The 24,892-nt window shown below is 46.4% G+C and overlaps 1 protein-coding gene across 2 annotated transcripts in view; it reads right to left on the bottom strand.

The window, feature by feature from the left end:
- KCNH1 (potassium voltage-gated channel subfamily H member 1) overlaps positions 1-24,892 on the bottom strand; it is a gene marked incomplete at both ends in the record, with an annotated part of 267,549 nt that overhangs the window by 148,606 nt on the left and 94,051 nt on the right. For both annotated transcript variants that reach the window (XM_079761861.1, XM_079761862.1), the window contains one exon: positions 14,478-14,907. In XM_079761861.1, the coding sequence (XP_079617987.1) occupies positions 14,478-14,907 (430 nt within the window). The remainder of the gene's footprint in view (positions 1-14,477; positions 14,908-24,892) is intronic.

Here is a 24,892-nt window from a genome sequence, read left to right as displayed (position 1 = left end):
TGATTTGCTCACTGGTGGGTTTAGGAAGCTCCCCTGCAAGTTCCTGAGGAGGTGGGGGTGGAGGAGTGGTTCCAGAGTGTGCACTGCTTTCACACTATGTAATGTGAAGGGATGAATAAATGGGCTAGAACACCCCCAAATTGATGATGTGTTATTCAAATTCATGGATGTCTTGAGGCTAGGGAGGTAATAACCAAGAGGGTAGATTAAAGATCACAATCCTTGAGTATGGCAAAAGCACAAACAACAAAGACAGAAACATAAATAGGACTTCATCAAAATTTAAAACTTTGTGCAAAGAACATCATCAAGAAGGTAAAAAAGCAACCCACAGAATGGAAGAAAACATTTGGAATTCATATATTTAACAGACAACCAAACAATCACAAATAAACCTAAAATTGTAATTTGGTCAAAGCTCCATCAGGCACATGGGGGCAAAAAGGCTTGGATTTATTTACATGTGCTGCCCCAGGAGCCAATCAGGTGACAGTGTGCAGGGAACTAAGGGCCACTTCCCAGAGATAATAACTCCACATAAGCCAGAAATAATGGCCTTCAAGTGCCAAGACGGTGTTCTAATAGTAGTCATGGAGTAGAGTCCAAAAAGCCAATAGCTAAAGCACAGAGTGGTAGAAATGTTGTTTCTCCATGTATCAATGCTTGCCAAGAAGAAGCTTTGTTTAGGAACACTGGTCTAGGGCAGTGGTCGGCAAACTCATTAGTCAACAGAGCCAAATATCAACAGTACAACGATTGAAATTTCTTTTGAGAGCCAAATTTTTTAAACTTAAAATTCTTCTAATGCCACTTCTTCAAAATAGACTCACCCAGGCCGTGGTATTTTGTGGAAGAACCACACTCAAGGGGCCAAAGAGCCGCATGTGGCTCGCGAGCTGCAGTTTGCCGACCAGTGGTCTAGGGTGAGATTCTGTGAGAGAAACAGGAAAGGGAGAGGAGAGCACCAAGTGGTGTCTTCCAGCCCAAACACAAGAGAATCCAAGTTAGGGTCTAAGAAAAGAAACTGGGATCTTAAAAAAATAATAACAATAAACGCAAGTCAAATGAAAGCATCCTATTCTGGAAGCATTCTATGACTGCCAGAGTTTAGCTCAGGTGGGAGGAGGGCACTTCCCTCCACATTGGAGCAAAGTACAGAGCTTCTGCATGTCACTGTGGGTGACAAAGAAGGACTAACATCAGTACTTAGGTCAAGCAAAAGATCTACAGCCCTGCAGGGTAGAGGTCCCAACTGGGAAACCATGTGGCACATGACAGGAGTGGCCAGCGAAGGAAAGCAGATACTACCTGGTGGAGGAAAAGGGCAGCAGAGGTCACTCCCCAGTCAACATGAGACATCACTGATACCCCTTAAACCATAAACGAGGTTCTAATGACCTGGCTGGGGAGCCATAGAAAAGGGAATCCCTGTTTTGTTTGCCTTACTGTGACTTTGTTCCATGACTATGTTCCCAGATTGGTGCAGCCAACGGAAATGACAAGACACATTTAGATAAGTATCAAATCGTGGACTTGGATCCAAAAAGCTAACTGGAAAAGCAGAAGATGGTGAAAATGTGGTTCCCAGTAGAGCCTAAGAAATAACTTAGGACTTGTGGCTGGGCGCCAGTTGAACTGTAATCAAATGTAGGATGTAGCATGAAAATACAAACTCCCACTATGAGAAGTCCAGAAAGATGCATTAGATGTGGTGAGGCACGGTGCAAAGTGCTCAAACCTTGGAAGAATGGGGTTTTTGGAGACTTAAGTCCTTTTCTTGCTCTGCCACTAACCAGTTGGGCCTCGCCTTTCCATCTATACAATGATGCTGTGAGGCCAGATGGTCTCTAAGACCCCTTCTAGTCCTGAGGCTCTTTCAAGCTATGAGTGTAATTTCAAAACGAGGGAAGTAAGGGTCCTGCTCAGTTCTGCTCTGGCCAAACCACAGGCAGATCACTGAGCTTAGTCCTGGGCCCCACATAAGTGAGACACGAACAAATGGGGAGAGAAAAGAGATTGTCATTACCCGGGTTGGACAACGTTCTCAGCTGCGAGTGGAAGGAGCTGGTGGAATACCTTTAGAGAGATGAAGCCTCAAAGCAGACAATGGTTTTCAAATATCTGAAGCACTGCTTTTGTAAACAAAAAGCTAGATTTGTCCCATGAAGTCCGGGAAGTAAAGAACCAAGAACAAGGATAGAAACCACAGGGAGGGGATTCTAGTTTCATGTAAGAGGGAAATTGTCACCCTCGAGCTTATCTGGAAGTGGAATGAGCCCACTCCTGGGGACATTGAAACGTCAGGGAAGGGATTCAAAGATCTAGTGAACAGGTGACCCTGATGGCATTGGCGGTCCATCTCAGTCCCAAAATTCCATGAGTGCCGATGAGGTAACTAGAGATCTGGTTAATCATCACAGAGGAGAAATGGCTGGTTATCCCTGTCTTCACACCATTTCTAAGTGCTTGGCACACAGTAGGTAGGGGTTTAATAAAAGGTGCGGAAGGATGGGGAGAGGAGTAATGATGCAAAGATGGAAGGCTCAGGTGTCCCCACCTTTGCTCGGAAGCCCCACCTCCCTTCCACTTGCGAAGGTGCTGGATTCCAGCCAAGGCCTCCATGCTGGCGGGTGAGCGCAGCTCCCTGCAATTACACACCCACGTTTCCCAGGAGAGACGGAATCCAAAAGACACCCGGGGGAAGAACCTGTGGCTTAGGCCTCTTCCCCACCTTTCTGCTCCACCTGCCAGGTCGTCCCAGGGCCTGAGAACCCCTCCTTTCGCGTTGTCCCCACAAAGCTGCGGTCAGCCTGCTGTTCTGTGCGAAGCCGCACATTTGTGCCTTGCTCTGTAGGGACCCTTTAGAGTTCACTGTTGTCTCTCCAACGGGTGCATTCTGCTTCCTGGGAGCTCTGAGAAGGGGGGCTGGCCTCCATTATGCGGTGATGATCAGGAAGAGGGACCCCTCCCCTGCTCTGGCTTTCCAGCCCTGCCCACTCCTCTCCCCACCCCGCCCCCCCATGAGGAGGAACAGAGGTCACCCTCCTGAGCAGGGTTAGCCTTGCAAGCAGGGCAGCTGCAGCTCTGCAGAACTCCCCCATGATGTTTGACATATTTGATTTTCTTTCTAAGCCTCCTGCTCTTTCATTTTGCTCTTCCTCCCAAGACCTCTCTCCTTGTCAAGCTTCCTTGCGGCGACAGTGGGTTTTTATCAGCACGCAGCTATGATTCAGAGCCAGACCTCTAGCTGATGAGAGCTAAAATTATTCTCACACACGCACAGAGGACCACAATGGGGAAAAGTGAAAATGGAAACATTTTTCGAGTCTGCAAAGTCACTCTCAGGGAGCCATCCCTGAGAGCTCCGCGCTTGGCAGCACCCTCCCCGGAAGATTTTCATCTTGATATTTAGTTCCCCAAACAAGCCTTTCGCAAGCGCCTCTGTGTGCAAAGCATCGTGCTGTCCCCATGGCATCACCACCTTTGCACACACCTCCTCCTGCCTCTGAACCTCCCAAGCCCCTTGCTGGGCTGCTGGAACAAGTGGCACAGACCGAGGGTGCCGGACGAATGGCATCACCATCAAGTAATGGGCCATCTGTGGCTGTGGGCCGGGCACCAGGCAGATGCAAAGGTTCTGAAAGGCAATAACCTTTCTGTCATTCTGCACCATCCCGTTTTACAGATGAAGAAACAGGCTCGGGAATTAAGTAGCTTGTTCATTTGACTATTAGTAGTGGAGCCAGAATTCATACCCGTGTCTGTCTCTTTTGATCCCATGGACCGTCTATATTACAATGATTTTAGAAATTAAAATTGGGTCCTTAACTGGTTTCATTGGCAGTGGAGCTCGCCTTCAGAAACCGTCCTCGTTGCCTAGCCTGCTGTCTGGTAGCACTGATGTGAAAGGGGGCCGGCTGTCCAGAAGATGGAAACAAGCTGCCCAATATCGTGGCTGCAGCATCTTCAGTTTAGCAAACTGAGCGAAAGGCTTCAGTAACCACTGCTGATGTACTCCAGTAAAAAATGAAGGCTGCATCCAGTGCTTTTTCTAAGTGACAGACCGAAAGACTGGGATCTGAGTGTTCAAACAACTCGGCAACTCAGCCTTCTTGCAACTCACTGCAATCCCTGCCGCGGGGCATGTGACGGACTGGCGGAGGTGGTCACCAAACCGCTACTGTAGGAAGGGATCTGAGATGCTGACAAGCCTGGAAGCACAGGGCAGCCCTCAGACCCCCTCAGATCAGCACAACTCCCTTCCTCCCTCCCTCTCTACCTTCCTCCCTCCCTTCCTGCTTCTCTTCCTCCCTCCCTCCCTCCCTTCCTCTCTCCCTCCCTTCCTTCCTCTATTCCTTCTCCCCTCCCTCCGTCCATCCATCCCTCCCTCCCTTCCTCCCTCCCTCCCTTATTTCCTACTTCTCTTCCTTCCTCCCTCCCTCCCTTCCTCCCTGTCCCTCCCTCCCTTTCTCCCTCCCTCCCTTCCCATTTTCCTCCCTTCATCCCTTCCTTCCCATCTTCCTCCCTTTCTTCCTCCCTCCCTTCCTTCCCATCTTCCTCTCTCCCTTCCTTCCTCCCTTCCTTCCCATCTTCCTCCCTCCCTTCCTTCCCATCTTCCTCCCTTCCTTCCTCCCCCTCCCTTCCTCCCTTCCTTCCTATCTTCCTCCCTCCCTCCCTCCCTCCCTTCCTTCCTTTCCATTGTCCTGTTTGGCAGGAAGGAACAGTGGCTGCCTTCCCTGCTGCCTTCTGCTCCAGGGCCATCCTCACGGGGTGGCAGGGAAGACCGGTGGAGAGACTGTGAGCTTAGGGCCAGAGATCTGGGTTTGAACTCTGACTCCATCAATCACAAGAAGATTGACCTGGGGGGGGGGGGGAGCTAATTGACCTCTCTGAGCTTCAGTTTCCTCACCTGTAATACTGGGACAAAAACACCTGTGACACGGGAGTGTGAGGAGAGTTCATGAAGAATGTGCATGGAACTGGAGAGCATTATGCAGCTAAGCGAAATAAATATCACATGGTCTCACTCATATGTGGGATATAATTATCAACATAATTTGATGAACAAGAATAGATCCAGAGACAAATGGCAGGGGAGGGGGTATTAGAGAGCAACCAGAGGACTGGTATGCATGCATATTAGCATATCCAATAGACACAGACACTGGGGCGGTGGGGGCTTGCCCGGGGTTGGGAATGGCCGTGGGGGGTGGGGTGGGGGGAGGCGGTGTCAATTGGGGAAAAAGGAGACATGTAAAATTTAGACAATAAAATTTTTTTAATAAAATAAAAAAAGAAATCGCTGTCAAGAAAAAAATAAAATGTGTATTAAATGTTTCACACACAATATATGCCTACAAACTTACCATTATTAGTACTATCTTTACCTACCCATCTTTGTAAGTCATGCAAATCCTACCCATTATTCACCGGCCAAGTAAAAGCTCTTTAGTGCCACGCTCGCCTCCACGTCACAGACATGGCCACTGTCTTCCCAGACGTCTGAAAGCACAGACTGGCTCTGCTGCATATGCCGTGAACATTCTCTGCTCTCCAGCTTCACGTGCTCATTCCTGTCTGCATTTGTGTTTCCCAGACTAGAGCGTAGCAAATTGAGGAAGCAATGATGTCTGTTTTCTCTCCCTTCCTCCATTCATTCAACATTTATTGAACCCACTGTGGACCAAGTAAAAACCCACACAGCCCCTGATCTAAGGCAGCTTGCAGTCTGGCTGGGAGACATCTGCAGATGCAAGGAGATAACTCTTGAGAAGGCCCTCAGTACCTAGCCCAGGTTCTTCCCAAACACATGACCCCCACCCTGAGCCTGGGTGCAGAGCCCCTGCACTTGTTCCCCTGTCCTTTCCTTAGTAGAGACTGGGCTTACTCCACAGCAATATCTCATTTACTCACCCAGCTCCCCCAGCAGACGATAGCCACGTGAGGGCAGACCTTGCGTCTATCTCATCTGCTGCTCTATCCTCAGTACTCACACAGAGCCTGGCACATGGCAGATACCCAAATACTGGTTATGAAATGAACAAAGAGGCACTCAGGTAAACTGTTGATTGATTGGCTGAGGTTCTGGGGAATTGGCAGATAAATCTAACATTTATTTTCTCTGGGACCATACCTGTTGATGTATTTTTAGAAAATATTCCCCTGATGGGCATTCCTCATCTAACCAATTTTAAAGAAGGAAGGAGAATTATTTTCTCCTATGTGTGATTTCTTGCTGGCTACCTGTAATTGTCAGTCTAGCGGTTGGGAGCCACAACAAAGGCTTGAGAAGCAGCAGCTCAAGAGGAGTGAAACTTGATCCATCAAGTTCCTTTGATGAAAATAGAATGGAAGCCTTACCACTCTTCTCTCACCTTTACCTCTTCTCCCCAAGGTCTGAGGACATCCCATGAAGGGACCAGCTGCCACAATCTACTGGTACAACAGTGACATATGGCCACCAGTAACAACCGCTGTCAAAGTGTCTGGAAGAGCAGGGAGAGCACTGAGCTGGGAGTGGTGAGGACATGAGCTTCAGCCCAGCTCTGAGTCTACTGAGCCGTGTGACCTTCAACAAATTACATCAGGTCCTCGAATGATGTCAGTTGGTTCAATGTCATTTCACTATAACGTTGATGAGATGCCATAGGAACTTAACTCTTGTTTATACCGATTAGCCTACAGTAAAATTGTTTGCATCATCATATGGCATTTTACTTAAAGTTGCTTAATCTACCGACGACATTAAGTGAAGACTTAATTTACTCCACTATTTCCTCCACCAAGAAATGGGAGAACACTACGCATCCCATGAAGTACTGAGGAGACAACAGACAGAGAAACAAAAGATCCGATGGTAGCAACATCTCTACATGACAACTTCCATTCGGAAGAAAATTATATTTTCAAAAAGAAAAGAAAGAATTTTGCAAATGGCGTGGGTGTCTATCTATAGGCGAGAGGCAATACCCTTCATCCAGTTGGGCAGAGTCTCCTAATTCTTCTGCCCAGTGCAGTAATCCAGCTATGAACAAGGAAAATGTCTTCCCACAACACATGGACTCAGACGTCTGTCACTCCAATTATCATTCCAAGTAACAGAGAAGGCTTCCAGGGAAAGTACCCCCTCCCTTCAATCTTTCTACATCCTCCTTCTTTCCAACTCTTTCCCGGCCCTGCCCCCAACACCACACACACCACAGAGGGCCTTTGCCCCTCCCACATCCGAGAATAATCAGCAAGGAAAGCAACACAACCAAGTGAAACTTCGATGTCACATAAAGTTGATGCAAATCCCTGTTCGGCCACCTCTCACCCTTGGGGGAGTTACTTTGTGTCTCTAAGCCTCAGTATTTTTATCTGCAAAACAGGGGTAATAAAGCCTAGCTATGCGGGTGTTGGGTGAGGAAAAGGTCCTGGCATGATACCTGGCATGTCCTGGGGCTCCATGCCTGAGTGTTTCTAGTCCTTCCCTCCTTCTCCAGGGGGAGCATTCTCATTCCCTGGGGACCATTTCCTGCCCAGTGAAGATCCTGCCAGAAAGGCCTGGACAGCTATGCCTGGAGGTCTCCCTGAGCACACAAAATGACTTTCTCTTCCTTTAATAGCTTCCCCTAATTTGCTTTGCAGCCAGGCCTTTTCTTAAAGCTTTGTATCTAGGGAAATTCACATCCAGACATACGTATATTTCATGACCTGTACATTAAATACTGCGATGTACCTGATGTTTTATGCAAGCTCAAAATCTCTGAAAGTCAAGCACACCCAAAGGACTAACAAATGGCTGAGAGACAGCATTGTTTGATGAGTCCTAGAAGTAGGCGGTAAGAGGGGATGGAGGAGCAGGGCGAGATGACCACTGTCTGAACACCCATGGGAAGCTCTGTGCTGGGTACACTGCCTCAGTTTATTTTTTCATCCCCAACACTTAGTCGGGGGCCTGGTATCCATCTCCCTTTGCAGTTGAGGGAACTGCCAGAAGTCAAAGCACTAATCAAGAGTAGAGGTGAGTAGAGGTGGGCGTGCAAGCCAGAGCTGGCCGGCCCCAAAGCTCAGGCTCTTTTTCAGGATCTGACAGAGTGTGCTGGACACAAAGGAGAGAAAAGCAGGGAGACCCATAGCCCGGTCTCCGGAAGCCTAGAGTTTCACTGGAGCTAGGCAAAATACACACGAGGCAGGAAAGAGAACTATGAAGTCATAAGACTGATTATAGAGCCATATAATGTCTAAGGGCGAGTAAATAAACATAAAGCAGGGTCCGTCGGCCTTAAGAGTACAAAGGATTGAGAACCAGGAGGGAAGTAACCAGAGATAGTTTCTGGAGGAGGGGAGAAGGGGATGTACAAGACAGAGGCTGTGTCAAAGATGGTGGGGTACGCAGTGGCAAGCAGGACTTTATATATATAAAATTTATTTCAGAGAGGAAGGGCGAGGGAGAGAGAGATAAAATCATCAATGATGAGAATCATTGATCGGCTGCCTCCTGCATGCCCCCTACTGGGGATCGAGCCTGCAGCCAAGGTACATGCCCTTGACTGGAATCGAACCCGAGACCCTTTAATCAGGCCAACGCTCTATCCACTGAACCAAACCAGCTACAGCAGGACTTTAAAAAAAAAAAATCAGATTCTAGAGAAAAATAAACTTGTTTGCTGGCTAGAAAAAAACCCTCTAAGAATAAATGAGAAATGAATAGTTATTTCTCCCATAGCATTCTGGACATTGCCCCATTTCCCAAAATAAACAGAAACCCAAAATGAAATTAAACAGCATTCTCGTGCAATTATTATTTTCTTTCTCCTAAGAACAGGGAAGACAAAAATGAACTGGGAAGAGCAAGAAACAATTGCTGTTATTAACAACAACAATAAAATCACGACAATTGGATGTCAGACTTTCAGTTTTCTTCAGAGAGCTATCATACATCATTATCTCATTTAGTCTTACTTCTGTGAAGTGAGATTGTCAGGAGCTTCGTACCCCGAAACCACAGAAATTAAAGGGCACACACAACCCAAAGCACAGCGCAGACCTAGGACTTGAAACAAAGTCTCTCAGCCAGGAATTCAGGAATGAAGCCCCACCGGGATTTCCCTGCCATGGAGGGCGAATGTTTGCTGCTATCAAGGGGAATGAGGAGAGGGAGGAAAGCCGAGGCAGACAGACACAAAGGCAGCCCCCACACCAGCTCTTCTTCTTGTCCATATCACTGAGCACATGACCACCTAGAATAAAGACTACATTTCCCAGTATCCTCTGCAGCTAGGTGTTGCCAGGGTACCAAGTTCCAGCCAATGTGATGTGAACAGAGGTAATATGGCAATCTCCTAGCCTTGTTGTCAGAGTTCAGCTCGCCTTCCCCTTCCCTTCTTTCTGGAAAAAGAACATATGGCGGAAGCTGGACCAGCCATCCTGGCTCCTGATGTGGAAGTTGTGTGCTGAAGGGAAAAAGAGAAGCCTGCATCTCTGATGATGGCAGAGCAGCCAGACGAACCCTAATTCAGGAGGCACATACCTGTTGATGCTCTGTTCCTGTCCAGCAGCAGAAAACACATATCCTAACTAATAAAGAGGCTTGGCCAATAACACTGCAGGCCAATTCCAAAACTCCAGATCCATCTCAATTGTTCAGCTTCAACAAGCCCAGAAATATTTAGTAAGCAGCTACCATATGGCTAAAGTCTCCTAAGGGTATCTTTACAGCCTCCTGGGAGATGTGCCCCATGTCATTTTTGAAAAAAACAGTATATTGGTATAGAATACAAAAAGGCATATTTAGCAAAGGCGAGATGAATAGAAATAAGAAATATTTAAGTAAGATCAGGAAGGAGGCAGAGAAAAGTTCAGATTGGCCTGCAAATAATCTAAGCTGAAGGGAAACCACAAAGCATAGTGCAAGTGGGTGAATGAGGGGGGTCAAAGGCCCTGGGGTGCAGGTCACTAGCGTCCCTCCCCCCCAGGAGAGAAGGTGATATAAGGAAACCACCAGGAGTGAGCCCACTGACTTGCTGGGAGCTCCCAGGCCTGGGGTGGGTGGGGGAGATGGACTGAAGCCCAGAGAAGGATGAGATCTGGCCCAGCAGAAGAGCGAGAGGAGGGCTCCTCTGGACTAAACAGATGCTCCCAAAGGTCCATCAGCACTGACATTCTGCTCTGATTTGAAGGAGTTGAGGTGGGAAGGAAAAATGAATTCAAAGAGGCAAGTGTCAAGGGGAGCTGAGGGAGGAGACAAATGCTTAGCGTTTAGGGCGGGACCTGAATAGGAATACAATGTCTAGACCCTCTGCCATTGTCAGAGAGGAAGGAAATGAATGTGGGTTAATTCCAATGACAGGATGACAGCAATGATATTATGAGGAGAGAATCAGAAAAGTGCAAAGCATGTTTATATAAAAAAAAAAAAAATGGAAATGTCTCCACCATGACATTCTCCCTGGAGAGATCCCGAAGGCAGGGTCATGTCCCTTGCCTGGGACGAGACCTCCCAGATGCAGGAACTCTCCCCGCTGACAGACCCTTCTTCTTGAAGGGATCCCCCCCAGAGGCCGGGGCAGGCTCAGCCCACAGTGAGGGCTCCACCTCCAGACCTCAGTCACTGGTGGGTAGGTGACAGGGCCTGTCTGTCCTTCCCACAGCCCCATCACCCTCAGAGCACAGACTCCCTGAGAGTACCACCCAGAGCAGTCGTCTCCAAATCCTCAGCACACACGAGGGGTCTGTCGGAGAGGCACTTACAGAGGTAATGTGGCAATTTCCTAGCCTTGTTTTCAGAGTTCGGCTCGCCTTCCCCTTCCCTTCTTTCTGGAAAAAAAGAACATATGGCGGAAGCTGGACCAGCCTTCCTGGCTCCTGATGTGGAAGTTGCGTGCTGAAGGGATAAGAGAAGCCTGCATGTCTGATGATGGCAGAGCAGCCAGACTACCCTAATTCAGGAGGCACATACCTGCTGATGCATGTGCCTGTCGAAAGGGGGGCATCCCCTCCCCTGTGTCACACAGAGGGCCAGCGTGGCATGTGCTTCACTCAGCGTCACCAACACAGGAAGTGTGCTAAAAGGCATGAAGAGTCCACTTGGGGTGAGGCCTGGCGGGAGACCCCTGGAGACCCACAAGAGGGCAGGGAGATCAGGCAGGGGCTGGCTTGCCTCTAGCCCAGGACAAGAACCTAGAATGGAAGTCAGACAGAGAACCAAGCAGCTGGAGACACTATAGATTGCCTACACCACAGCGAATCACAAATGCTCATTTTAGCCAACAGTTTTCACTTCTTCCTGTTGCAATTTTCTTTTATCAGAACTGAGCAAGGTAGGCAAGATGGAAAATACTTAGTTTTTCCTGCTTCCTGGCATCCTCTGGGGAATTCGCCAAGTTATAATGAGATATTCAGTGCCAGAGAGCAGAGGAGAAGCAACACAAGGCTTCTGGATAATCTACATTATGGCTGATACACTGCAACAGAATAGGCAAGGAATAATACTACCAACGCATGTACAATTCAGTGCAAAGGGGGCGTGGGGAATCACAACGTTACCAGTATTTCAAAAGGCTTTGTGTCTCTCTATACCCCTTAAGAAATGAGGGCCTGACCGCCGGAGTTACTGGGGACAGAGAAGCACTGACACATCGGCATTTATGGTCAATGCTCCCTGTCGCCAGGGGTGCCAATTCTGGGGTCAGTCCAGTCCCATGAGCCATGCAGTCAGGAAGTAGGCGTGCTCACATCCATGCACAAGCAAGGCAAGATAAGAGAGGACCCCACCAATCTAACAAGACACCAGCCCTGGTTCCCAACAAAGACTGTCTGGAATGTGAGTTTACAAGGGTGATCGCCACCGCGTTGCACAGAGCGCAATAACCTTGCTGTTGGTAGGAGAATTTGCCAGACATGTCCCACGGAAAGTGGAACAGCTGTAACCGTGACAGGCTGCTGAACAATGGCTGGTTTCCACAACACCTGGTCCCCCTGGGTCTGTACCAAAAGCTTGTTCTTCCATTAAAACAACAATAAACAAGCGCACAAAAGGTTTCCAGTGCAGAACTGCGAGCTTGCTCAAGTTCACGGAGGGAATTTTCAAAGTGTTGGTCTACCAGCTGGAGAAGCTGGTGGACGCTGTTCTCAGACCTCACCTGTGCAGGTGTGTCCATAGGAGTACCCCTGCCACTAATTCAGGGAGGCCTGGGTCCAAACCCTGTCTCTCCTGCTTACCAGCCCCACGTTCCTGGGAAAGTGACTGAACGTCTCGGAGCTTCCATTCCTCATCAGATGAATCTGATAATCTCGCAGGCACAGAATTTCCGTGAGTAGGAGAGAGTGTGTGTGGAGCACTTAGCATGGTGACTAACCAATGACTGCTCGGGAAATGGTGTTCCTGTTAAATAGACTTGCCGACCTGAACACCAGTCTTGGCTGCAGACTGTGTATTACACTTTATTTCACGAAATGGAAGCATCATCCAGCTCTGAGAAGGTGGGAGAGAAAAGAGGTGTTAATCGCTGTTGGAGGTTTTCCTTGGAGACCAGACCCAGGAAATGATGCTCTCCACAGAAGAATGGTTTGGGGAAAACAGACTGCTTATCCTTATTATATGCCACCAGAATTATTTTCTTTCTTCTTTTCTTCCAGGTAAAAGTTTGCAAGGATGTCTCCTCAGATTTGAAAGCCCCTGGAGAGTCCGTGAAACGGGGCCCATTTTCCGACTGACCGGCTTTTCTGTAATGGATATAATGAGGTGTTTTGATTTACAGTGTCTCATCTCCCCTCTAATAGACAGAAACTGTGCCCGAGCGCGCTGTGTCTGGTACCGCAAACTCACAAAACTGCTGCAGGCACTGCCTAGAAAACTGGGCTTCCAAGGCGGATCGTTCTAGAAGAGCAAAGGTCTTAAATTCTTTTACACAACATGAGGAAGCATCTCGAGTTCTAATTAAGCTTCAGCAATTAGCTACCCACAGACACGTAACGCTGCCTCCCGTGGTCAGGCAATCATCTCTATTAAAACCCATTTTAAAGTAAGAAGCAAACCCCAAAGCTCCCTGGGCAAACACTTCCCATGAATCAATTACCCCTCAGACACATGCAGTACACGCTCAGAGGCAAGCTCTGTGCACGAGGAGTTTTAGGAAAGGACTGCATCAGACGTGATGAGGCGGTTGCAAAATAGGAGGGGGCTGCAACCCACTTGCAGAAGGGGGCCCTGAATCTCTGGTGTGAGCTGGACAGAGCAAGAGAAACGGAAGCCTCGGGTTTCCCTGGTCTTAGAATTCCCTGGTCGGAAGAACAAAGTAATACGTCAACTCCACCCTGAGGACGACATCCAGCCACGGGGTTTCTGCCCGCTGGAACCAGACTCCAGCTTCATCACATGCGGCCAGACTACTACCCAAACTGATGCTTCATGGGAGGACTGTCCTCTCCCACGTCACGATTTGTCACTGACGTGCACTTGGTGCTCTTGGCAGGTTCACCATGAGTCCCAGCCACTCAGGTCCATGTGCTTTCCCCAGGCTGTTCCGTCCACTCCTCCCTTGGGAGTCCCTTTAGTGGAGGTAGCCCATTGTGCCCAGCCGAAGGCTATTTCCAGAATGGGTGATAGCAACCGCTACGCAGTGGTCAATGGGTAAGTTATTGAGATGGAAGTACCTTCCTCAAGAACTAGGCTTGTTTTTGCTTTTCAGTCCAACCAAGTTCATCCCCTAACCCTTTACCTCTCAATTGAACAAGAGCCTTTTTTCGCGTTTTCCTTTGTTTGGGGCTTTTTTGGGGTTTTGTTTGGATTTGGGACATTTCTTAACCATCAAGCAAACATCACCAATATTGATCTAGATCAGCACTGTCCAATTGAAATTAGATTCCAAACTTTCCTAGGAGCCACATTTAAAAAGCAAAAAGAATTATGAAACTGTAATAGAATCTTTTATTTAACCCACTACTTCAAAACTATTGTTGTTTCCATGTGTAATCACTATGAAAGATAATGAATGAGATAGTTCACGTTCTCTTTTCCTACTTCCTCTTACTGAACAGTGCAGACCTAGAGCTATGCATACATTGACATGGAAAGACTTCCACAATTCACTCTTCTACGAACAAGCAGTTTGCCAAATTATATGTGTGGCATTTAGGTCATTTTAACTTTACAAAAACCTATCTCTATGTGTTCAGATGAGGACGGAAAATAATCTGTAAGGGAGAGACCAAATAGTAATGATAGCTATCTCTGAGAAGTACCTGGACCGCCTTTCTTTTTCTATTTTGTGCTTCCTTAGTATTTTCTAAATTTCTTTACAGTAAACATGTACTTTTTTAATTGTCGGGAAAACTATAAAGCTAGTCTTCTTTAAAAAAACGTATCTTCCTTCTTTTAAGTTATTACAGCCCTGATCCTACTGGCACTGTAGCCATTACCCTATTTCCAGCTAATAGAAGAGATGACCAAACAGTATTCCCCCTGCCCCAGCCCCAGGCACTGTCGTACTCACAGCCAATCATCATGATGGCCACTGCAAAGATCTTCTCGATGTCTGTGGACGGGGCGATGTTTCCGAAGCCCACGCTGGTGAGGCTGGTCATGGTGAAATACAGCGAGGAGATGTAGACAGAGTTCTTGCTGGGACCACCTTCCCATTTCCCTGAGCCAGACCCGTTAAACTGGTAAGGGGTGCCAATGTCCATGGCCAGTTGGTAGAGCCAGCTGTTGTTGCGGATGGTCTTGGTATCCTCGTCGAAGATCTCGTAGTCCCCGATGCTGTACCAAATGCAGGCCATCCAGTGAGCAGCCAGCCCGAACACACACACCAGCAGGACCAGCACAGCAGCTCCGTATTCAATGTAGTGGTCCAGTTTCCGGGCCACTCGGCCCAGACGGAGCAGCCGGACGACTTTCAGAGAGCTGAACAGGCTGCTGATGCCCTGGGAGAAGAGCAACACAAGTCAGGGCCAAGAACCAAAAAGACTACTCCCCCACTTCTCCTTCCCTCCTCCCCGCCAGCCTCTTCCTTCGGCATTTCCATAAGATGCAACAGCATGCAAGCCTTCAAAAATCGTTTTAACATATGTCATGATATGGCAAACTGCTCATATATATCCGTGTACTTATTCACCATGAAGTTAGAATTTTATCCCAAGGTGTATTATGGGAGATTTCCATTGGCTTTTTTCCTACTTCCATTAAAAATCAAATAAAAAAAACCAAGCTAAATAAAAACAGAATTTTAATTTAATTATATTATGCAGACACACAGAAATACATATGAGCATTTTTCCATGTCATGCGTTATTTTAAAACAATTTTAATATTAAATATGAAATATTTTAAGAATTGCTTAGCTTGTATTTCATATTGTATGACCTTTCATTCTAATTATATTGCGCATAAGTATACAAATATTTACGTGTTGAAAAATGATCAGAAAACACACAGGGAAAGACGTAAAACATCTGTTTTACATTATCAGTGGCTATCGCGGCGTTGTCAAGTTAGGGAATTACAGGCAATTTTTTATTAGATTTGTACATATTTTTGCTACACTTGTGTATATTTACTTAATTTCTATGACTAACATTTTTATTACTTTTATAATTAGAAAAATATATTTTAAAAACAAAGAAACTGCTGAGAAGAACTGAGATTCTGTTTTCTCAGAAAAGTTACAAGTTATTGGAAGGTAACATCACTTCTGTCAGCCAGGGATTATACAACCGGACATCATGTATTTAAACATAATCCATCCAGGAATCTCAGTTAAAAGGAACCCTCTGATTGCACCTGGTCAAGCTTCCCCCTTTCTAGTTGGTGTCCGAAGGTCCCACCAAGACAGGCCTAGTCTCTGAGCAGTTCTCTAGGGACTAGCACTGTGGTAGTGGAAAAAACACCAGAGTAGAAATCTGGAAAATGGGGTCTGAGACCCACGTAAACCACTAACTTGCTAAGTGAATCTGGACAATTCAATGACCTCTCAGTTCCCTTGTCTAAATAATGAGGGAGTTGGACTTACAGCGGTCGCCAACCTTTCAGACCTCACGGACCACCAGTGGTCCACGGACCATCGGTTGGCGACCACTGCTTCAAAGGTTTCCCTAAACCAGCGGTCACCAACCTTTTGGACCTCACAGACCACCAGTGGTCTGCCGACCACCAGTGGTCTGCCGACCACCAGTTGGCAGCCACTGGACTAGAGGATCTCCAAATCTCTAAACACTAATCTACTCTTATCTCCAAAGGGAACCGAAATATATTACAGAAGCTACGCCACTCCAAACCTCAAAACGGATTTCAAGGTAGATTTCCATTAAATTTTCCTACTTCCACTAGAAAGCAAATAAGCAAACAAAATAAGAACTTTGAATCAAGACTTCCGTCTCCCTGACAAGCAAAAATCCGCCTGCAGGTTGAGGCCCTTCCCCAAGCACAGAGAGTGGCTTCTCACTATTCTAAACACCGGACAGATCCCAGGCCATTGCTCTTCTCTCTTGTTCCCCTAAGGACAAGCCCCAGGCTCAGGTGATGTCACAGACAGGTTAATGTGTCAATGATTTCTGACAAAAATGTGTAAATGATTTTGGAGTCTTACCAGGACTACATCCTCTTTCTGGGCACACAACTAAACTGCATTTCCCAGCCTTTTTCCAGCTGGGTGGGTCTCAGGACTAGCTCTCACCAACATGATGTGAGGTGAAATATGTGTCACCTTCACCTCCAGGCCAAGGCAGCTAAAAGTCAGTGTGCTTTCTCTGCATGCTTTCTCTCCTCCCCCCACCTCTAGTCTTCCCACCTCTCCTTGAACTCTCCCCTTAACTGCCACCTCGAAGATCCCATTCTGTGACAGTCATTTATGGATATGAATGACTGGGCTCCCATCACCTTTCTTACCTCCCTTCTGCTCCATCTGTACTTCATCTCTTCTCCCTTCTGTATGCTTTCTAGAGGACGCTAGTGTGACCTGTAGGCCACGACTGAAGAGGGTGAATGTACAGCAAGGAAGGAGCCTGGGTCCCTAAAAGACAATGTGGAACTCCCTCTCCCGGCCAATTGAGTCATATTGTTATGTAAATGAAAAAAGAAGCCTCTAAAATGAGCTACTGAAACTTTGGGGGATATTTGTTACAGCATCTATATCATTAGCCTTCCCTGGCTGCGAGCACACAAACCATAGGCAGCATAGCCGTGTCGAGAAAGAACACAGGATCCGGTTGCCACATACATTATTTTTGTTGAGATGAGGGTGGTGGAGATGGGATTTATTGCCCTTTTAAAAAACAAACAAACAAATGAAAACAGTTTTGTAGCCGTAAAAACTACAACAGAAAAAAATCATGTCCTGTCCAACATATACCAGCAAATGGATAATAATGGATTTTTCTAAGCCAAGGGTCAGGTCATCCAAACTGCCAACCTTGACAAAATTTACCTTTGGCATGTCCAGTACTCCTCCTCCCTGTGTCCCCTTTTCCCTCCATGAGCTTTTCTCAAACCTGCTATGCAGAAAGAACGAACAAAATCCCTCCTATTAAGATGCAAGAGACTGATGAGGATAAATGGATAACATCTCTCCACAGGGCATCTGCATTTTAACAGAGGAAAACGAACTTCCAATAATGGAATTGAAAGTCCCAACAGCCTGGATGAAGAAGATATTTTGGGAGGCAAAGGAGCCTTTTTTGATGACTCAGAAATCAAACACATGTAAGCATCCACCTACTTGCCACCTCCTCCTAAGGAGGTTCCTGAAGTCACCTTTCAAAGCAGCTCCACGCTATAGCAGAACTTACTACCCAGGGCAAAACGGCCTCGTCATTTTCCCTCACTCATACTCAGTTCTGAGCAACATTGACGGAAAACCTACTATGGACCCCTGTGCTAATGCTACGGGGAAGAGATGATAATGATGCTGTCCTTGTCTTCTCACTCACTATTGTCTCTTCAGTGCCTGGCCCATGGACGATGCTCCATAGAAAGAAAGGTGGGAGGAAGCAGAAGCAGAATAACTGGTGAGAGAGGCGTGATGTGATCAGTGAAAAGATATTTCTTCTAAGAATCACAGAACTTGAGAGCTGAGAGGGACAGAGAAGTCCAGCTCCTCTGAGTCCAGCAAGGTCTCTTCGAGCGCCATTACAGAATAGTCTTCCCACCTCTCCTTGAACTCTCCCCTTAACTGCCACCTCGAAGATCGCATTCTGTGACAGTCATTCATGGACATGAACGACTGGGCTCCCATCACCTTTCTTACCTCCCTTCTGCTCCATCTGTACTTCATCCCTTCTCCCTTCTGCATCCCTTCCCAATGGCCACAACAACACATGCAATCACTACCTAAAGGTCACGCTATTCTCTAGCCACACATGCCAGTCTCAAGCATCCCACACAGCGGATGCACATTTGCATCTCTTAGTCTGCTCAAGTGGGTCCCTCCGCCCAGAATGCCCAGCTTCACCATTTCTACCAATTGGTAACTAGTTATCATTCGGGCCTGCTGCCACAATACTATTTGTCCTTCAGGTCTGCCATTACCTCCACCCTAAAGCCCTCCATGACTACCCTGTAATCCCAACCAATCACTCAGTCCTCTAAATGCCCGTGGTAATCTATCCATTACCACTTGAACACATTGCTTTGCCTTATAGTTTCCTGCAGCCGTTTCCCCATGTACAGCAGGAACTACACATTCCTGAAGACCAAAGCTACTTGGTATTCATTTTAGATGCCTCCTATTGGGTTGAACAGTATCCCGCCAAATTCATGTCTTTTCCAGAACCTCAGAATGTGGCCTAATTTGGAAATAGGGTCGTTGCAGGTATAGTTAGTTAAGATGAGGTAATATAAAAGGTCCTTAATTCAGTGTGACTGGTGTTTCTATAAGAGGTGAAGAAGAGTAGAGAGAGAGAGAGAGAGAGAGAGAGAGAGAGAGAGAGAACCCATGTGATTCCCAATGCAGCAACTGGAGTGATGTGATTCAAGCCAGGGAATGCCAAGGGTTACGGGCCACACCGGAAGCCAAGAGGAAGGCATGGAACAGATTCTCTCCCAGAGCCTTCAGAGGGTGCATGGCTTTACTGACACCTTGATTTCAGAACACACAGCCTCCAGATCTACAACAGAATAAATTTCTGTTGTACTAAGCCACCCACTTTGTGGTAATATGTCATAGCAGCCCTAGGAAACACACAGGGTCGAAAGCCAGAACCTTCTTAGAAAGGATCTCAAACATTTTCTAAACGGAATTAAAGAGTTTGGATTATTAGGGAATTTTTTTATAATTTTAAGGAGCCTTTGGAACAACATAAAACATGCATGCCCTCATTGCGTTATTTATCTGTGTGCACACTGATATTCTATTACACGGTCTTGCGTAAGTTCTCTCTTAGTGCACTAACAGCTGGAATTCCAGCTGTTTAAAAGCATTTCAAGCCCTTCATTTGTGTGTGTTTTTCTTAACTGCCTGAAGTTCAGTATATGCAATAAATAAAACAGAATTCTCCAAAGTGCTTTTATTTATTTTAGTATAAAAACACGATAGCTTCGTATGGTAGAGAATCACATTTTCCCAGGGACTTCTTGTATCCAAAAACCTCTCTCACATTCCAAATGGTTCCAGGATGTTTTTTATGACAACATTAAAATTATGAAGAACCAAGAATTTCAAGTGGAGTCAACACAGACGAAGGGATGGTAAGAACCTGTGCTGGGGAGCTCCTCACTGGAAGGCCAACAACTATGACTGGAAGGAAGCCTTCTGCATCTAAATAACCCAGTTGTTGTGATACTGAATCAATTCAAATTGAAAGGACATTTGGTAATTATCAGAATCATTGTGTGAATTACTGAGTGTTACCTATTCATCCAGACTAAACAAATCATTCCATTAAGTTGGGCTGTATCTTGCTTTCTCAACTAGCCAGATTCAAGGATGTCTGCTCTTTTTTTTTTTTTTTTTTTTCCTGCTATAGGCATGGAAATGACAACTGTCACAGGCTGGAGACAACGTGTTATTCAAAAGAACCGCTGGGTCTTTCAGGTCCTTGAATAGTTTCTCCAGGCTTCAAGAGGGTGACATGATGGCATCCATAGCAAATTCTGCAGGTAAACTTTGTGTTTTTAATGACTTTCAGCCTCACATCGCTCACGATTACTCTTCTCCTGCATCCTCCTCCAGCTAAAGGCCTCCTTCACATACTTCCCTCTGACTCACAGTCAGTCTCAGAGAGAAGACAAGACAATAGGAAACCCAGTGTTCTGTTATAAGAATTTAATACTTTGTTAACAGAGCTTGGTTTGCCTGTTGCCTTTGAAACAGAGATGACTTCAAGAATAAATGTTCCATGCTGGCCCCACCACCCTGAAAACTGCAGATCCATTTCAACTGCACAATGGAATAAACTGGCTAACTAGATCTTATTGACAGCTGCTCACTGAAGCTTAAATGTAATTTTCTTTTCTTTTCTTAGCTGATAAGTATTTTTTTTTAAAGATTGAGTTTAGAAAGAGAGAGGAAAGGAGAGGGAGAGAGAGAAAGAAAGCAAGAAACGTCAATGTGAGAGGGAAACATCGATCAGTTGCTTCCCATACGTGCCTGACTGGGAATCAAACCCGCAACCCTTCAGTGCATGAGATGATGCTCCAACCAACTGAGCCACACTGCCCTTCTGTTGCTTTAAGATTTTACTTTAGGCTTGTTTAATTCAATTCAGCAATCATTTTCTGAAAACGTAGTACAGGAAGACATACCCAAGAGCTACCAGTGATAGAAAACGAGGAAAATGCAGTTTCCTGCCCTCCCCTTACCTACAATCAGGCCACAGAAAAACACACAGCCTGCAGATGGCTGCAATGCAGAGGCAAAACACAACTGAGCTGCCACTATAAAGTCTGACTTAGCACAAGGCCTGTGGCTGTGCATAAAGGGAATTCTTTTCTAGTTCATTTAACAGGTCTGTTGACCATATTCAGGGAAAGGATGTGGTTGCCGAGTATGAGGGATAGCTTGCAAACTTCCATTTGTCTAATAATATATCCAAAAGGCACATCTGCAGTCTCTGTAGAAATCATCATTGAAGGAAGTTTAGACATAGTGCTTAAAACCATCCACTTTCTTTTTGGTTTACAATTCCAACCATGAAATAAACTGTCTTTGGTTGGGATACTATACCATCAGGCTCTTTTGCTTCCTAGAGGCGCTGGAAATGAAATTGTATCATTGGCCAAATAAAAACCAAAGGATACAGAAGAGAGAACCTGGTTTTATCCTGCCATGTCTCTGTCTTTCTCAGAACCCTAACCTCAGGTTGTCTTCTTCCAGGGAAGTGAAAGGAGTCCGCGTAGCCTGAGGGAACTGCGCCTCAGATTGAAGGAAGCACGGGAGTCATCTTGCGCCTGCAGCTCTGACACTGATGTAGCCTGAGCCATGCCCTTCATTCGCTTTAGGCTAATTTCATTAAATTCTCAGAGACAAGAGCATGACAGGGTCTAGTGTAGCTAAAAACCGCAATGGCTTTCACGCGGGTGTCTGTAGGAGCGTTCAGTACTGGGGCCTGGCTAGGGCATCGGGGCCCACTTATCACTGCCTGGCCAGAGCTCCAGATCGGAAACACTGCTGACATTGTAAAAGCATCACCTCAACTTTGAGAACACAACCGGGGCCTCCCGACCCGTGGTAACGCTCTCTACTTAACGAACAAGCAGAGACATAGATCTTTCCCTATGCAATCTAATTTGGCTTTAAAAGACACACTCCCTCCTTCCCCAAACATAATCCACTTCAGTCTCATCCTCACCCCAAACCAGTCTTCAACTAAGAAGGTAGAAGTCCCTAGAAACTATAAAGAACTGCCCACAAGGGTAGCCTCCTGACCAGGCAAGTACCAGGAATTCGTGGTGTGGCCTTGAGGCCTGCACCAGGTTGGAGCTGGTTTGGATGTGTGAAAGGTTCCCTAGCAAAACGCAGACACTGGGTTATACCTGTGAGAATGGGGGAAGGTGCGAAGTTTTGGTGCCCAGGACTAGCTCTCCTGCGTTGGGCAAATGAAAGCCATAGGGACAGAGCAAGGACAAGAGCCCGGCAAGCCACTGGGAGCACTTCTGAGGGACCACAGGGCCCCTGGGGCAGCCGGGGTTGTGCTTAGCCCCAGGACACTCCCAGGTGTCTGGGCTACTAGATGAGTGCACAAGGCATTGGGAAAGGGGCAGGAGAGACAGACCGGGGGAATCAGAATACTCTAGAAAGAGCATGACCATAACTTCAGGAATTCCTAAATTTAAGACAATAAGGACCCCCTTCCAGCTAGAAGGAGGGTCAGGGCTTCATCTGTAATATTGCTCTTGGTCTAACTCTGTCCCATCTTCACAGAGAGATTTAAAGCCCTCGAGGACTATTTCTCCTTTAGCCCGAGCAGTGAGTGAGTGGTGAGGAGGCCACTAATCATGTTAGATGCTTCCATTCCAGGAAGCAACTGTCATGCACAGAGCTCCCCTCTACTGCCACCTGGCCCTCCGAGGATCAGTCCCTGCAGGAATGTCCTAAGGCAAAATTACGGCTCCTTTAAGAGGCTTCTGGTAAATATACTTCTAAACTTTCTGGAAGCAGGCAGAAGTAAGGATAGTCGCCATTCTGTGACCACAAATTTTGGGAAGAAGAGAAGCCATGGGGAAAAGAAACTGTCGGTTGGAGCCAGGCCCTGCCTCTGGCACATGCTCCAACCAGCTCTGTGGCCCTAGGAACCTCTCTGAGCCTCATTTCCTCACCTGCGATGTGGAGCAAATGCATTTACCTAGGGTTAATGTCATAAAAGTACTAACTGTTACATCAGAGGTAGTCGCCTGTTCTCCTCCAGCTGCAAAAATCCAGACAAGAGGGAGGAAGGGAGGGAGGGAGAAAGGAGGGAGAGAGGGATAGAAGGAGGAAGGGAAGGGAGAGATTATTTGCCCTCAGTCAAAAGGAAAGAAAGATTATGAAATGTCAGAAAGAAGTCACCTCCAGGTGACCATTAATAACAAGGAGGGAGGATGCCCTCTCTCTGAAAAGTTGACAAGAAGCAATTAAGCGTTTTCCACCAAAATAGCTGTGTACGCTGAAGGAAAGGGGGCAGGAATCTGCCTTGTGCTTCTGGACAGGTGGACCCTAGGGGTAGGGCAAAGTCAACCTCCGCTGATAAGAACATGAAAGGCCAAGGATGCCGGGAATAATGAAAATGAATAGAATACAATGCACCCCTCGGTATTTGTATTTCTAAACTGGCTTTAAAAGATCTTAGCACTTCTCTGACTACAGAAATGAGAAATTACTAAAATAGCAAACATGCCACTTGGAAGTTTACTTTAATGGAAAAGTTGTATATAGACCCCGAGGTGTCAATGCCATCCCGCTAAGTAATAGCAACAATGACTTATGAAGCCCTTGCCACATGCCAAACAGTCCTAACTTAGTCTTACCTACATTAACTCACTTACTTCTTATAACTATCCTCTAGGATATCTGGTATAATTCTCCACATCTTATATGAACGTGTGGATTTTTTATAAATTAACTGATGGACAAGCAGCCATGGAGGATGATGAATTGTGAGCTGACTGCAATCAGATTTTTAAAAACAAGCAATGAGACTGAACTCTTTTGTGGCTGCTCCAGACACAAAGCAGTCTCCTGTGTCCCCCATTCACTTCGCTCCTCCAAAGCCAACCTGACAATAGTAGAAAGATGGATGACTCCCACATTCTTTTTTTTTTAATTGAATTTCTTGGGGTGACATTGGCTCACAACACCATACAGGTTTCAAGTGTACAACTCAACAAAACATCATCTGCACACTGCATCAGGTGCCCACCACCCCGAGCAACGTCTCTTTCTATCTCCATTTCTTCCCCTTGCCCACCTCCATCTACCCCCATCCCCTTTCCCTCAAGCTAACTGCTGTCTGTGTCTATGGGTTATGCATATGTTTTTTGCTTAATTCCTTCACCTTCTTTCATCCAGGCCCCCAAACCCCCTCCCGTCTGACAGCTGTCAGTCTGTTCCATGTATCCATGCCTCCGTTTCTGTTTTGTTTGTCAGTTTATTTTGTTCATTGGATTCCACATATTAGTGAGATCATGTGGTATTTGTCTTCCTCTGACTGGCTTATTTCACTTAGCATAATAATCTCCAGAGCCATCCATGCTATTGCAAAGAGTTACGATTTCCTTTTTTTTTTTTTTTAATGGCCTAATAGTAAGTATTCCATCATGAATCACAGCTTTTTTTTTTTATCCACTCATCTACTGATGGGCAACACTCTACAAGCAGCAAGTAGGCTGTGCTCATCTATAGCATGTAGCAGGATAATAAAGGAAGAAACAGCCCGCTGGTGTGGCTAAGTGGTTGAGCATTGACCCATGAACCAGGAGGTCAGGGTTCCATTCCCAGTCAGGGCACATGCCTGGGTTTCAAGCTCAATCCCCAATAGGGGGCATGCAGGAGGCAGCCTATCAATGATTATCATCATTGATGTTTCTATCTCTCCCTCTCCTTTCTTCTCTCTGAAATAAATAAAAAAAATTTTTGAAGGAAAAAGAAGAAACAAAAGCAGTGGTAGAATATAAAGATGGCGCTCCTTCCATCACATAAAAACTATTACCATGAAAAAGCTTAGATTCGGACTATGCCGTATTGGTGCCAATTGGAGACTCTTGGCTCTTGAAACATGGCCTGCAGACAGGCAGGATGGCATCCCAGGCAGCACCTGTGAATGGTCCATGGGGAATCTGTAGATGTGAGTTTCCCACACTTAACCAGGACCAGGGACAGTTCTTTATTCCAATCACTTCCCCTCAAAGGTGAAACAAGATTGGGCATAAAAGACTGCCCGGATTCTCAGTCCCACGCCAGGCAAAGCCACTGATGCCAGATTGGGGAAGAGATTGACCCCA

Source organism: Cnephaeus nilssonii, assembly GCF_951640355.1.
Source record: "Cnephaeus nilssonii genome assembly, chromosome: 21".
In the NCBI taxonomy this organism is placed as follows: domain Eukaryota; kingdom Metazoa; phylum Chordata; class Mammalia; order Chiroptera; family Vespertilionidae; genus Cnephaeus; species Cnephaeus nilssonii.
The sequence above is the reverse complement of the archived record's forward strand: the minus strand, read 5'-3'. Positions and strand labels throughout refer to the sequence as shown.